The 13,477-nt window shown below is 63.9% G+C and overlaps 3 protein-coding genes across 4 annotated transcripts in view; 1 reads left to right on the top strand and 2 right to left on the bottom strand.

Moving 5' to 3' along the window:
* LOC141972927 (uncharacterized) overlaps positions 1-13,477 on the top strand; it is a 49,009-nt gene that overhangs the window by 12,451 nt on the left and 23,081 nt on the right. The window lies entirely within an intron of this gene.
* Positions 3-3,428, bottom strand: LOC141972943 (serine protease 33-like). Its single transcript, XM_074931010.1, has 6 exons — positions 3,329-3,428; positions 2,611-2,643; positions 2,110-2,272; positions 1,453-1,745; positions 1,109-1,275; positions 3-617 (listed from the first exon to the last, which is right to left on the bottom strand). Exons 1-6 carry the CDS (start codon positions 3,402-3,404, stop codon positions 264-266), a joined length of 1,086 nt encoding a protein of 361 aa, XP_074787111.1. The 5' UTR covers positions 3,405-3,428; the 3' UTR covers positions 3-263.
* Positions 3,928-11,519, bottom strand: FUS (FUS RNA binding protein). 2 transcript variants are annotated; one of them, XM_074931000.1, is made up of 15 exons: positions 11,400-11,519; positions 10,016-10,040; positions 9,743-9,897; positions 9,517-9,658; positions 9,271-9,440; positions 9,016-9,190; positions 7,657-7,691; positions 6,538-6,570; positions 6,315-6,421; positions 5,446-5,575; positions 5,276-5,377; positions 5,044-5,164; positions 4,808-4,935; positions 4,568-4,727; positions 3,928-4,103 (listed from the first exon to the last, which is right to left on the bottom strand). In XM_074931000.1, exons 1-15 carry the CDS (start codon positions 11,410-11,412, stop codon positions 4,064-4,066), a joined length of 1,536 nt encoding a protein of 511 aa, XP_074787101.1. In that variant the 5' UTR covers positions 11,413-11,519; the 3' UTR covers positions 3,928-4,063. The 2 variants fall into 2 exon arrangements, with proteins under 2 accessions (XP_074787101.1, XP_074787102.1); XM_074931001.1 differs by having other exon boundaries at positions 4,847-4,935.

Here is a 13,477-nt window from a genome sequence, read left to right as displayed (position 1 = left end):
CAAGTTGGGGTCTCGTGAGCCATCTTGGGTGCTGTCAGCCATCTTGGGTGCCAAGTTGGGGTCTTGTGCCATTTTGGGTGCCAAGTTGAGGTCCCATGAGCCATCTTTGCCAAGTTGGGGGTCCCGTGAGCCACCTTGGGTGCCACGACCCCTCCCAGGTGCCAACTCCGGGTGCTGCGAACCGTCTTGTGTGCCACGAGTGTCCGTGGGTGCCACGCTGGGGTCCCGTCAGTCCTTTCCGGGGTGCCCCGAGTCCCTGGGGCTCACCGGAGGCCGAGGGGCAGCAGCAGCCCCAGCAGCAGCAGGAGGGGGCCGGGGCCCGCGGTTGGGGGACCCCCACCGGTGCCACCGCCCTCGGGGGGCAGGGGCCGGGGCCAGGCCGGGGCATCCCCGTCCTCGCAGGGGCCGTCGTCGTCCTGGTGCTCGGGGAGGGGCGCGAGGGGGGGGTGGCGCAGGGGGGCCTCGGGCACGGCGGCGGCGATCCAGGCGGCGTGGGCAGAGGCGCGGGTGTAGACCCCGGGGCGGCCGGGCAGCCCGCAGGCCTCCCCCCAGCTCACCACCCCCGCCAGCAGCCACACGTCCCCCACGCGGCACGAGAGGGGACCCCCGGAGTCACCCTGCGGGGGGGGCACACGGAGGGCGTGAGGGGGGGACATGGGGGAGGGTGAGGAAGGACAGGGGTGGTGTGGATGGGGGTGACGTGGACAAAGGGACGGGGGGAGGCGGACAAAGAGGGCCCTTGGGGACACGATGGGACAGGGGGAGGATGAAGAGGGACGTGGGGGGACAAAGAGGGACCCTGGGGACACGGAGAGGATGAGGAAGGACGTGATGGGACAAAGGATGAAGGAGGACATGGGGGGACACGATGGGACAGGAAGAGGATGAAGAAGGAAACGGGGGGACAGAGAGGGACCCTGGGGACACGATGGGACAAGGAGAGGATGAGGAGGGGATGGGGAGAATGAGGAGGGACACTGGGGGTGACATGGGGGGACAAAGAGGGACCTTGGGGACATGGGTGAGGATGAGGAGGGACGGGGAGCACATAGGGGGATGGAGGGGACGTTGGGGACAGGGAGGATGAAGAGGGGGTGGCGGCACCCACCTGGCAGGCGTCACGCTGTCCCTGGGGGAAGCCGGCGCAGAGGGTGTCCCCTGCCGGTGTCCCCAGGGTCCCCGGTGTCCCCGTCCCCGCGTAGAGGCAGCGGCAGCGCCGGTGGCTGAGGAGTGGCACCTCCAGCTGCTGCAGCGTCTTGGGGGGTGGCAGGGGACCTGCGGGGACACCCCCAGTGACGAGGCGGTCCCCCGCCTTGTCCCCAACCTCTACGGGTGCCACCAAATTGGGGACAAGGGGGTCCCCAGCCTGTCCTCAGCCTCCACAGGTGCCACCACAGGTGGTGACAGGCGTCCCCAGCCCCGCGGGTGCCACCCCGGCCCGGTGACACTGACCGGCGGTGCGGACGTCCCCCCAGCCGGTGACGGTGCAGTTGGTGCCGGGGGGGAAGCGGACGGCGGGGCCGGGCAGGCAGATGGGTCGCACCAGGCGGGTGGGGGTAGCGGGGGGGTCCAGCCGAGCCAGCGCCAGGTCCCCGGCGACGTCACCGTGTCCCTCGGCGATGTCCCCGTCGTGGTAAGCAGGGTGACGGGTGACGGCGGCCACCCGCCTCACCTGGGCGTCAGCGGGGGGGGACAGGAGCTGCAGGGCCCCCAGTGTCACCAGGTACTCGGAGACGGGGTTCTCCCTGCGGGGCGGGGGGGGGCTTAGACACCGGGAACCCCAAAGGAGGGGGAGTGGGGTCCCCCCGGGGCGGGCGTGGGGATGTCTGGGGGGGGTACTGGGGGGTATTTGGGGGCGCAGAGGGGGTGTTCGGGGCGTTTTGGGTCTGTGGAAGGTGTTTGGGGGTGCTGGGTGGATCCTAGAGAAAAATTGGGGCGCATAAAAGATATTTGGAGGTGCAAGCTGACATTTAGGGGTCCTGGGGGGTGTTTGGGGGTGCAGGGGAAGGTTCTGTGGGTCCCAGGAGTTTGTTTGGGGGCCTGGGAGGTGCAAGGTGACATTTAGGGGTCCTGGGGGGTGTTGGGGGTGCAGGGGGGGGGGATACTCACGGCGGGAAGCAGTGAGCGGCCGTGAGGACCCAGGCGGGCGCGATGAGGGACCCCCCGCAGACGTGGCGTCCCCGGAAGGCGATGCTGACCTGCCAGGGCCACTCCCCCGCCCGCGCCCCCGTGCCCCCCACCACCCGGCTGCGCACGGGGGTCCCGCACGGCACTGGGGGGGCACAGAGAAAGGTGTCGGGGGGAGCATCAGGGACCCCGGCCTCTGAGACACCCCCCCAACATCCAGGATACCACACCCCCCCCCCCCCAAGGGCCCCCATCTCCACAAACCCTGGAGCCCCCCAATGGGGTAACAGCACCCAGGGACCCCTCCTCATGGGGCAACAGCACCCAGGGACCCCCCCCCAGGGGGTAACAGCACCCAGGGACCCCCCAGACCTCAGGACACCCCCAGGTGCACTGTGGGGACCCCGGGTGTCCGGGTGGCACCTGGGTGAGGCAGGTGTGTGTCCGTGTCCCCCCCGTCCCCCTCGTGTCCCCCCTCTTCACCTGATTCCTCCACTGCCACCGTCCCCCAGTGACCTGTGGGGAAGGTGACAAGGTCAAAGCCACCTTGGGGGCATCCCTGGCGGGGCGGGGCGGGGGGGGACACCCAGGCATCCGGGAGGGGACCCGGGCATCCGGGGCCGCCACCACCCCCCCTGCTCCGGGGCCAAGGCCGAGCCGGAAAAACCTGCCCCGAGGAATGTGTCCCGCGGGGACAGGGGTGTGACCCCCACCGTGTCACCCCTCCGCGTCCCCTCACGTCCCCCTACACCCCCCGTGTCCCCGCGCACCCCCTCGAGCTGCCCCGTCCTTTCACATCTGCACCCACGCCCCCTCGTGTCCCCATGTCCCCTCCTCATGTCCTCTCAGACCCCCCCTGTCCCCTCATGTCCCCTCAGACCCCCCCTGTCCCCTCATGATCCTCCACGTCACCCCACGTCCCCTCACGATCCTCCACGTCACCCCACGTCCCCTCACGATCCCCTCTGTCCCCTCATGTCCCCACAGACCCCCGCGTCCCCTCACACCGCTCTGTCCCCCTGTGGCCCCTCGTGTCCCTTCAAGTCCCCCCACACCCCCGTCACCTCCCGATCCCCCTCTCCGTCCCCTCAGACCTCCAGGTCCCCTCATGATCCTTCTTCCAGCCCTCCCGTGTCCCCCCTGTCCCCTCCCGGTCCCTCAGGTCCCCTCCCGGTCCCCCCGGGCCGCTCCCCGCGCTCACCCCGGCCCGGCAGCAGCAGCAGCAGCAGCAGCAGCGGCGGCAGCCCCAGCCCCGGCCCCGGCCCCCGCCGCCCCATGGCGCTGTGGCCGCTGTGGCCGCCGCCGCCCGCCCTCCCGCCACCTGTCCGGCCACGCCCCCACCTGCGCTGACCAATGCCCGCCCCCCACCCTTAGCCCCGCCCACCGCTACGGGGGCGCCGCCGGGTCCTGTCGCCCGCCCGCCGTCCCCAGGGTCACCCCGCGGGCAGCGCTCTAGGCCCCGGCGCCTATGGACAGCGCCGTGCACCCCCCCCACCCCACGGGACCCCCACTGGCCCCCCCGGGGGGCAGCGCACCCCCTCCCTCCCTATAGGCCCCACAGCCCCCCCTATAGGTGCCCCCATAGGTGCCCCCTTCCCCAGCCCCAACTGAGTCAGCGCCCCGGAAGGGGCCGGGCCCCGCCCTGGGCCACGTCAGGGCCTAACGAGGGGGTTAACGAGCACCGTAACCAGCCCCGGCAGCCGGAAGAGCCTCATTAAGGCTGCGTTCACTCTGGAGCCTAATGAGGGCAAGGAGCAGTCAGTCACCCCCCCTCCCCTCCCAGATGGCCAGGCAAGAGCATGTTGTCCCCCGAGACTTTAATAGGGGGTAGGGGGGGTTAAAAGCGGGAGACCCCGCGGGGAGAAGGGAGAGCTGGCCCCAGGGGCAGGGCACCAAATAAAAAACGGGATGGGGGAAAGGGGGTGCAGGGGGGTGTTCAGTAGGGCCTCTCGCGGCGGTCCTGCCGGTGGTCACCCCTGTGGAGAGAAAACAAGAGGCATCAGTAGGGGCCAGAGTTAACTGTGACAAGTAGAGCTCAGCTTTTCCCCCCATGGCCATCAGTAGGTCCCAGAGTTAACGCGCTGACCCAACAACGCAATTCACCCTGGTCTTGACCGACGGCTGCACCAGCACCACCAAGTGGTTCCAGAGGGAACCACCAGCCTCTCAGCACCCCTCCCCAACAGTAGGCGCCCGAGTTAACCATGCCCAACAGGCCCCAAAGTCAACAGCACTCAGTAAGCTCCAGAGTTAACAGCCTCCAGCACCTCCACCCAACCGCCGTGGGACACAGAGTGCAGCACGAACTCTGGACTAACACTTCCCTCCCACAGGTTCCAGAGCTGCTGCTGCAACGGGTTCATGCAATTGTTATCAATATGTTTCAGAGTGAACAGATTCCCAAACCGCACAGGGAGCGCCCCCGCATTGGCCACCTTACCTGGAATCCATCTTCCCCGGCCCGAAGCCGCCTCGGTCGCCGCCTCTCCCCCCACGGAAGCCGCCCCGGTCTCCTCCCCGGCCGCCCCTGTAGCCGCCGCGGTCGAAGCCTCCGCGTCCTCCGCGTCGTTCCTCGCCGAACCCGCCGCCGCCGCCGCCGCCTGCGGGCAGAGGGACCGGGGCGGTGAGGTCACGGAGCAGGCGTGGCCCCCCCACCCCACCCCGGACCCCCGGTATTTACCCATGTGGTTCCCGCCGCGGCCGCCCCCCGGGTATTTACCCATGTGGGGCGCGCCGGGCCCGTCGGGCTTGGGGGCCTTGCACTGGTTGCACTCGTTGCGCCACGAGAAGTTCATGTTCTCGCAGGCGCTGCGGGGAGGAAAAAAAAAAATTAATTTAAAATTAAAAAAAAAAATATTGATGAGGTTGGGGCCCCGCCCAGCCCCTTCCCAGTTCATCCCAGTCCCAAACACTCACGGGTTGGGACACTTCCAGTCGCCGGCGCGCTGCTGGCCCCCCCCGCCGCTGGGGAAGCCGCCCCGGTTGCCCCCGCCGGAGCCGCTGTTGCCGCCGCCGAAGCCGCCGCGCCCCATGGGGCCTGGGTGGAAAAAAAAAAAAAAGGAGGGTTTTGGGGTGAAAAACAGGCGATTTGGGGGCAGGAAAAAAAAAAAATGGATTTGGGGGCTGCCCCAGCGCTGGGTCGACTCACCTCCCCGGCCGCGGCCGCCCCGGCCGCCCCCACCCCCGCGGTTGAAGTCGGCGCGACGGGTGGCGAAGGACACCTTGATGGGGTTGCCGGAGAACTCTTTGCCTAAAAAGAGGAGAATTAGACCCAAAAGTTGCCGGAGCGGGGAGGAGGGGGGGAGGGGAAGGTCTCACCGTCGAACCAGTCGATGGCGGCTTTGGCGGAGGGGGGGTCGTCGAAGGAGACTGTGGCCTCCCCCTTCAGCTTGCCCGTCTCCCGGTCTGTGTAGAGGTTGATCATGGGCTGCCCCGTCTTCTTGTTGGTCTGGGGGAGAGAACCCGCTAAGAACCCGCTAAGAACCCGCTAAGAACCCGCTAAGAACCCGCTAAGAACCCGCTCTCTGGTGAAACACGAGGATGCGCTAAGGACACTCTCCAACACGTCAACACGCTCCAAGACGTGAATATACTCCACCTGAAGGACATGCTTGGGGCACAGAAACACACGTCGACACGCTAAGGACACGCCAAGGACAAATTCGTGACGTGCAACTACCACATCCCCTTTGGCCACGGGTTCAACCTCAAAGACCTGCTTGACGCGCCAAGAACACGCTGCGATCAAAGGTGGCCCCGCCCTCAGGTGAAACATGAGGATGGGATACGGACACGCTCCAACACGTGAAGAGCATGCTTGGGACACATAAGCACACGTGGACAGGCTACAGACACACACCAAGGGCAAATTATTGACGCGGAGCTACCCCATCCCTGTTGGCCACAGGTTCAAACTCAATAACCTGCAGAACATGCGGAGAACATGCCCTCAGATGAAACATGACGATGTGCTCAGGCCCACATTCCAACACGCCCAAGACCAGCTCCAACACATCAAGGACATGCTCCAACACATGAGCACATAGATGTGCTAAGAGCACACCAAGGACTAATTAACACGACACAGCCACCCCCTGCCTTCGGCCACGGGTTCAGTCTCAACGATGTGCTTGACACGCCAAGGACACGCCAAGGTCACGCCCCGTCACGCTAACAACACGGCTCACCTTAATGATGCCGATCTGCTTGAAGTAGTCGGCCACCGACTCGATGGTGACGTTCTCGCCCAGCCCCTGCACGAAGATGGTGTTGTTGTCCGAGTTATCCTGCTCGCCTGCGGGGAGAGCTCGTTAGCGCCGGCCCTCGTTAGCGCCCGTTAACCCCCGCCCCCTCATCACCCCACGTTAGTTAATTTTTCAAACATTATCTTTCTCCCCCTCCCCTGCTCACCAGGATCGTGCCGCGGCCCTTGGTCCCGGGGTCCTTCGGGCACATGCAAAAATTAATTAAAAGGCAAAGCATTAATTAACCCGCAGGGAGGGGGAGGGCACACACCCCAGCCCCGCCCCCCCTCCCCCCCGCCCTAACCCAACCACAAGAGGGAAAAATCGGGGGAAAAAAATGCCTTTTCCCCACCCGTTTCAGCCTGCGCCCCTTTTTGGGGTGAAAAACTGCTATTTTCGGCACCTAGGAACGTTCGGGGGTTTTAACACTCCCCCCCCTAAAAAAGGAGGGAACCCCCCCCGAGGCTGCCACCGTTGACCAATTCCAGGGTTTTCACCCCAAAACCGAAGCGCCAGGGCCATCCATCTCTGCTCGTCGCCCCCGGGGTGGCAGTTTTTTTTTTGGTATTTGTCTCAAAACACACTTTTTCTTTTTTTCTTTTTTTTTTTTATCTCCTTAAAATACCACCAGCAATGCCCCGGTTCAGCAAACCCCTCCAAAATGGTGTGAGAACTCTCAAGATGGGTAAAACCAAGACACTCCGTTTTCGGTCGGTACACTGCAGCGCTCACCACCTCACCGCTCCCCCGTCTGGGGGCAAAAACGGCAATTCGACCATTTTACGCATTTGTTTTCTTTCACCAACCTCAGGTCACCGGCACTTTACACAAGCCCCAAAATCGCAATTTTTTTTTTTTTGTCTTATTTTTCCCCCAGAACCAAACTTTGCACCAAACCTCAGGTTTTCTGTTATTTTTTTTTTTTTCAAAACCACATGCAACCGTTTTGCTAAAAAACAGCATTTTCACCCCCCCCAAAAAATAAAAACCACCACTCTGCCAAGAGTCGTAATTTCCCCATTCCGGCCTTTTTTCCGCCCGCGGTCACCGTGTGCGTGTTGGTTTTTCTCCAGTTTGCCCCCAAAAAAACAACCTTTTTTTTTGTTGTTTTTTAAACACCCCAAGATGCAGCCCGATGACGTCGCCTCCGGCCAGCCGCCACAGCTCTTTTTTGGGGCTTTCTCACCCCAAAACACCCCTGACCAGGCTGTTGCGGAGAGAAGGGGTTAAAATACAGACACTTTTTTTTTTTTTTGGGTTCAAATGCCGAACTCTTGGGACTTACCACCGAATTTATTGAAGCCACCACGCTCACCACCGCTGAGGAGATAAATTAGAAGATAATGAGGTTTTTTTTTATCCCCTGCCTAAAAAGAGGGGGGCAGTTTCGGGGCAAAACCAGCACTTTTGAGCAGTTTCCTCCTTCCTGAGCCCCCCCCTGTGGATTGGGGGGCCGGGGGTGCGTGGGGGGGGGCTGGGGGTCTCCATCCGCCGGCGACGTTTCATCTTGGACGCAGCAGCCGGGCGCTCTCCGGCCCCGCCGGGGGGGATCCAAAAAATCATTAAAAACCCCAATTTTGCCTTTTTTTTTTTTTTTTTTTTTAAGGGGGGGGCATCCCCCCCTGCTTTCAGCCAAGCCCCCCCAGCGGGAGCATCTCCCCCCTCCCCACCACTCGTCGTCGCTTTTCCCCCCCCCCTCATTCCTGTAGGTTTTTTTGGGAGGGGGGGTGGGTGGGATCCCTTTCTCTGATTTTTTTTGTTTTTTGGTTTTTTGCCTTTTTCACCCTTTCTGCCTTTTTTTAACCCAAAAAGAGCGGAGAATTGCGAAAGTTTCGCTGCCTTTCACACCTGCAGCACACAAAACGCAGAGTTTGTTAACAGGCACAACAGCAGCGGCAAGACAAACAAGCAACCGCGGCTCGCCCCCGCCGATACTCACCTCTCGCCGCCCCAAAAAGCGGCTCTTTCGGCCCAAAAAGCGGTGGGGGCGACACGCGCACAAACCCAAAAACCTCCAGATATTTTTCCTTTAAAAACCACCATTATCATGTCTTTTTTTTTTTTTGGGGGGGGGGGGGGGGGGGGCCACATTTCCTCCTCCCTTCGTGCACCGGGACACCACAAAGACACTCCACTCCAGGTTATCACCCATCAGTGTCAAAACATCTCCCAATATCCAAAACCGGCGGGTTTTTTCCCCAAAATCAACATTTTTGTTTTCTGCAGTGACCTCAAAACAAACCATTTTCCTTGTTTTTTGTATTATTATTATTTTTAAAAACCTGGGGCACACGCCCCCACCGTGACCAGAGCCGGCACCGGAGGCTACAAGTGACCTTGGCAACCAGGTTTGCTGAGTGGTTTTGTCTTTTTTTTCCCAAAAAAACACCTTTTTTTTCCCCCCACGTTCCGGGAGAATCTTACCACTTCAGGCGCCTCCAAGCGCCCCCGCTGGGCGCCCTTGCCTTTTTCATTTTTATGTTTTTTTTTTTTTTTTAGGGGCGCTTGTGCCGATTTTGGTTAAAACCCGCTCGAGCGGGGGCTGCTCACCTCCCCTCTCCCCCTTCTCCCCTCCTCCCCGGTTTCGGGGGGTTTCCCGCCCCGACCTCCCGCCCCCCCCGAACCGCCGTCCCCCGACACCTACCCCAGGTTGCCTCCGCGGCCGCCCCGGCTCCCACGGCCCCCGCGGTCGTAGCCGCCTCTGCCGTAGCCACCGCGGCCGCGGCTCCGCTCCTGCTGCCCGCCGCCGTAGCTGCTCTGCTCCTGGTAACCGCCGCCGCCGCCGCTCATGGACGACTGTTCTTGCCCGTAACTGTTGGCTACAACCGCAAACCGAACAGTTAAAACTCCAAAACCAGAAGATTTAGGCCCAAAACGCCGCTGCTGCCACCCCACTCACATCCGCCGCTGCTCCCGCTGTTGTACTGGCTCTGCTGGCTGTAGCTCTGCGGCGGGTTGTAGGAGGACTGCTGGCTGTAGCTCTGCTGCTGCCCACTGTAGCTCGACTGTTGGTTATAGCCGCCGCTGGGCGGCTGGCCGTAGCTGGAGCTCTGCGAGCCGCTCCCATAGCTGCGGAAAAAAAGCAGGGCGTTCACCAAAAGGTTGTCTTTTGCACCCAAATCCCGGCGTCGAGGCTGGGACCTACCTGCCGGTGGAGGAGCTGGCCGCCGGCGGCTGAGAGTAACTGGGGTAGGAGGAGGGTTGCCCGTAGGACGTCTGCGAGCTCTGCCCGCTGCCGTAGCCGCTGGTGCTGCCGTAGGCTTGAGGGGTCGACTGGGTGCTGTAGCCTGGGTGAAGGCGGAAAATGGGGTGAAACACCCCAAAAACCCACCCAGCGGGAGCACAGGGAGGCGGCCAAGGGTCGGGCTTACTGCTCTGGGTCTGGCCGTAAGAGGAGCTGTAGCTGTTCTGGCCGTAGGCGGAGGTGTCGGTCGACTGGCTGTAGCCGCTGTAGCTCTGCTGCCCGTAGGGCTGGCTGCCCTGCTGCGAGTAGCCCTGCCCCGGCGGGGTGGGGTACGCCCCGTAGCTGCCGCAAAAAGTGACAGAAAAACCAAATCCCACGTGAAATCCCCGCAAAAACACCCTCTGCCCGACGCGTTTCTAAGTATCGACAGGTAAAACGGGGGAAGCAGAAGGGGCTGTACCTCTGCGTCGCCGTCTGGCTGTAATCTGCGGGGGGGAAAAAAGCAAAAAAACCCGTTAATTGTGCAGCTAAACATACACGCTGCTAAGAACATACGTGCACCACACGCTCCGAACTACCACTCGTCTGTTATCAAAGCGTAAAAAAAAGGCCAAGACAAATCACAGATGAAGCCTCTCGGCCATTCATACGGGTCAAAACCCACAAGCATCTACTTCAAAAGCGGTTGCCACCCGTCAGGAAAGCACCCGGCGAACGACATTTAACTGTACTGCTGTAAAAACACGCGCAGAGGTTTAAATTTTCCTCAGGCGAACCACAACAAAAGGAGACCCTGGCCCCCCCCCAAGATGGCGGCGACGAGCCGCCTCCCGCCATGTAGCGGGGAAGCTGCTCCCGGCCTTGAAAAAAAAAGAAAAACAAGACGATTTCAACCAAAACAAAAAGGTTTTTTCGGGCTACCCCAGCGGCGCAGCTCCCCCCCGGGGAGGTTTTTACTCTCCGAGGGGTATTTTCTCCTCCCGGGGGGGGTTTTAAAAGCGAAGACCCGGATGTGGGACTGCGGCAGCGCCAGTGCGCATGCGCCAGGCGCGCAACCCCGCGCATGCGCCCCCCTCCCGTGCCCCGGGCACAAAATGGCGGCGGTGGCGCAGCTGGAAAAGCCGCGCCCCTCCCTCGGCGCACAAAATGGCGGCCGCGGGGAAGGTGTGTGTGTGGGGGGTGTCCGTTAACGGGCCCCGTTACACCGCGCGGGGAGCTCCGCGACGTCCCGGACACGCCCCGATCACCTCAAAACCGCCGCGCTTTGACCCCAAATTGCCGGTTTGCGTTTTAATTTTCTTCCCCGCGGCGCGTCCCTTTGTCCGCCCCCCCCCCGCTCCATCCGCAATCGCTTTTTACCGCCCCCCCAAAAAAAACCCGCCAAGCACCGAACAAGGTTAAAAAAGCCCCGATGGGGAATAAACCCTCAATGGCCGGCAAATTAATAATAATAAAAAAAAAAAATATGGAAAATTAATTTGAAGGAAAAAACACAGCCCAGGGCAGTGCGGAAATGAAGGGGACACACACACACACACACACAAATCCCAGCTCCGCCGAGCGGCGGCCCAACCGCAGAGCTGCAAAATTAATCGGAAAACCGCTAAATTTAAAGAAAAAATCGTCTTAAAAAAAAACCATGAAGGCAACCCCGCGGCTGCGTGGGCCCTCCAGGCCCGGCTCGACGCGCTCCACACACCCGCCCCGGCGAACCCCCCCCCCGGGACGGTGTCTGAGGGGTCCGAGACCGCTCGCCCCGTGCCCAGCCCACCCCTCAGGGCTGCGGTACCCCGCCGCGGGGTCGGGGCGTCGGTAGGGCCGTTCCCCCTGCCCTCTCCCGGTACCGTTGGAGGCCATGGCGGTGCCGCCCGCTCCGGCGCTTCCCCTCCACGTGGCGCCCGCACTGCGCCCCCGGCCGCCCGCCCGCCCTTTATAGGCTCCGCCGGCGCGTGCCACCGCCGGCACGGGGCGGGGCTTACCCCCTCCCCGGTGGTACGGTCCGGGGCGGGGGCGGGGACAGGGCGGTGGGCGGAGCTCTCGGGCGATCCGCTCCCTCCCGGGGACCCTACAGACACCCCGGAGTGACCCCAACGCCTCCGCCCCCCCCCAAGGACCCTATAGACACCCCGGAGTGACCCCAACGCCTCCGCCCCCCCCAAGGACCCTACAGACACCCCGGAGTGACCCCAACGCCTCCGCCCCCCCCCAAGGACCCTACAGACACCCCGGAGTGACCCCAACGCCTCCGCCCCCCCAAGGACCCTACAGACACCCCGGAGTGACCCCAACGCCTCCGCCCCCCCCAAGGACCCTACAGACACCCCGGAGTGACCCCAACGCCTCCGCCCCCCCAAGGACCCTACAGACACCCCGGAGTGACCCCAACGCCTCCGCCCCCCCCCAAGGACCCTATAGACACCCCGGAGTGACCCCAACGCCTCCGCCCCCCCCAAGGACCCTACAGACACCCCGGAGTGACCCCAACGCCTCCGCCCCCCCCCAAGGACCCTACAGACACCCCGGAGTGACCCCAACGCCTCCGCCCCCCCCAAGGACCCTATAGACACCCCGGAGTGACCCCAACGCCTCCGCCCCCCCCAAGGACCCTACAGACACCCCGGAGTGACCCCAACGCCTCCGCCCCCCCCCAAGGACCCTACAGACACCCCGGAGTGACCCCAACGCCTCCGCCCCCCCCAAGGACCCTATAGACACCCCGGAGTGACCCCCTCCCCTCCCCGGGTCTATAGGGCCCGCGGTGCCGCGCGGTGGCCGGGCCGGGCGTGGCCACCCCGAAGGTCAGCGCTAAGAATACCCGGGGGCCCCTATAGGGGCCGTATAGGGGCCGCGCAGGGGCGGCAGCAGGTAGGGGGGCGGCGGGGGGACTCTGGGTCCGGCCCTATGGGGGCTGGGGGGGCACGAAGGGGCCCCTATAGGGCTGGGCGGGCAACTATGGGGGCTCTCCGGTGTCTCGTATAGGGCTGGGGACTCTCCGGTGTCTCGTATAGGGCTGGGTTGGCACCTCTAGGGGCTCTCCACTGTCCCCTATAGAGCTGGGGGCTCTCCGGTGTCTCGTATAGGGCTGGGCAGGCCCCTCTGGGGCTGGGGGCTCCCCCGTGTCCCCCCCGGGGAGGGTGCCCACGCGCTCCCCTCCCGGCGCAGGCCATGGCGTCGGCGCGGGCGCAGGTGCGAGCGCAGGGCCGGGCGCTGGAGCGGCGGCTGCGGCGGGTGCCGGGGCGGGCGCTGCTGGAGGGGCTGCGCGGGGCCGGGGCGCTGACCCCGGCGGAGGAGGCGGCGCTGGGGGCCCCGGGGGGCCGCGGCTGGGCCCGGCGGCTGCGGGCGCTGGCGCTGGCCCGCGGCGAGGAGACCTGCGGCGTCCTGCTGCGCCTGCTGGCGCGCCTGGAGGAGCCGGGGCCGCTGGGTGAGTCCCCCCGCGTGTCCCCCCGCGACGGCGCCCTATAGGCGACACCGTATAGGCGACCCCACGCCCTAGAGGGGCTTGGGTGTCGCGTCCCATCCGTCCCCTGCAGATTTCTACAACCCCCAGCGCGACGCCGAACCCTCGCACCGCTCCGACTGTCCCTGCTGTCACCCGCCGGAGGACCTGGAGGGTGGAGACGCCCGGGAGGAGGAGGAGGAGGAGGGTGAGGAAGAGCATGGAGGCTCTGAGGAGGAGGAGGAGGGTGAGGAGGAAGAGGATGGAGGCTCTGAAAAGGAGGATGGAGGCCCTGAGGAGGAGGAGGGTGGTGAAGCTGGAGGCCCCAAGGAGGAGGATGGAGGCCCCGAGGAAGAAGATGGTGATGGAGGCCCTGGGGAGGAAGATGATGGTGGTGAGGAGGAGAATGGAGGCGATGCTGAGTAGGAGAGGAGACACTGAGGGGAGGGGGGGGTAAGATGGAGACCTGGAGGAGGAGGCGGGGTG

Source organism: Athene noctua, chromosome 37, assembly GCF_965140245.1.
Source record: "Athene noctua chromosome 37, bAthNoc1.hap1.1, whole genome shotgun sequence".
Taxonomy (NCBI): Eukaryota; Metazoa; Chordata; class Aves; order Strigiformes; family Strigidae; genus Athene; species Athene noctua.
The sequence above is the reverse complement of the archived record's forward strand: the minus strand, read 5'-3'. Positions and strand labels throughout refer to the sequence as shown.

Excerpts from the sequence above, each read along its gene's own strand:
- LOC141972943 (XM_074931010.1), bottom strand. The coding sequence starts at position 3,404 with ATGGGGCGGCGGGGGCCGGGGCCGGGGCTGGGGCTGCCGCCGCTGCTG. Across the intron at positions 2,644-3,328 it reads GCTGCTGCTGCCGGGCCGGG|GTCACTGGGGGACGGTGGCA; the intron begins GTGAGCGCGGGG and ends CCTTCCCCACAG. Across the intron at positions 1,276-1,452 it reads GGGGGACGTCCGCACCGCCG|GTCCCCTGCCACCCCCCAAG; the intron begins GTCAGTGTCACC and ends GTGTCCCCGCAG.
- FUS (XM_074931000.1), bottom strand. Across the intron at positions 9,441-9,516 it reads GCCAGCTCCTCCACCGGCAG|CTATGGGAGCGGCTCGCAGA; the intron begins GTAGGTCCCAGC and ends TTTTTTCCGCAG. Across the intron at positions 7,692-9,015 it reads GGCCGCGGAGGCAACCTGGG|CGGTGGTGAGCGTGGTGGCT; the intron begins GTAGGTGTCGGG and ends TTATCTCCTCAG.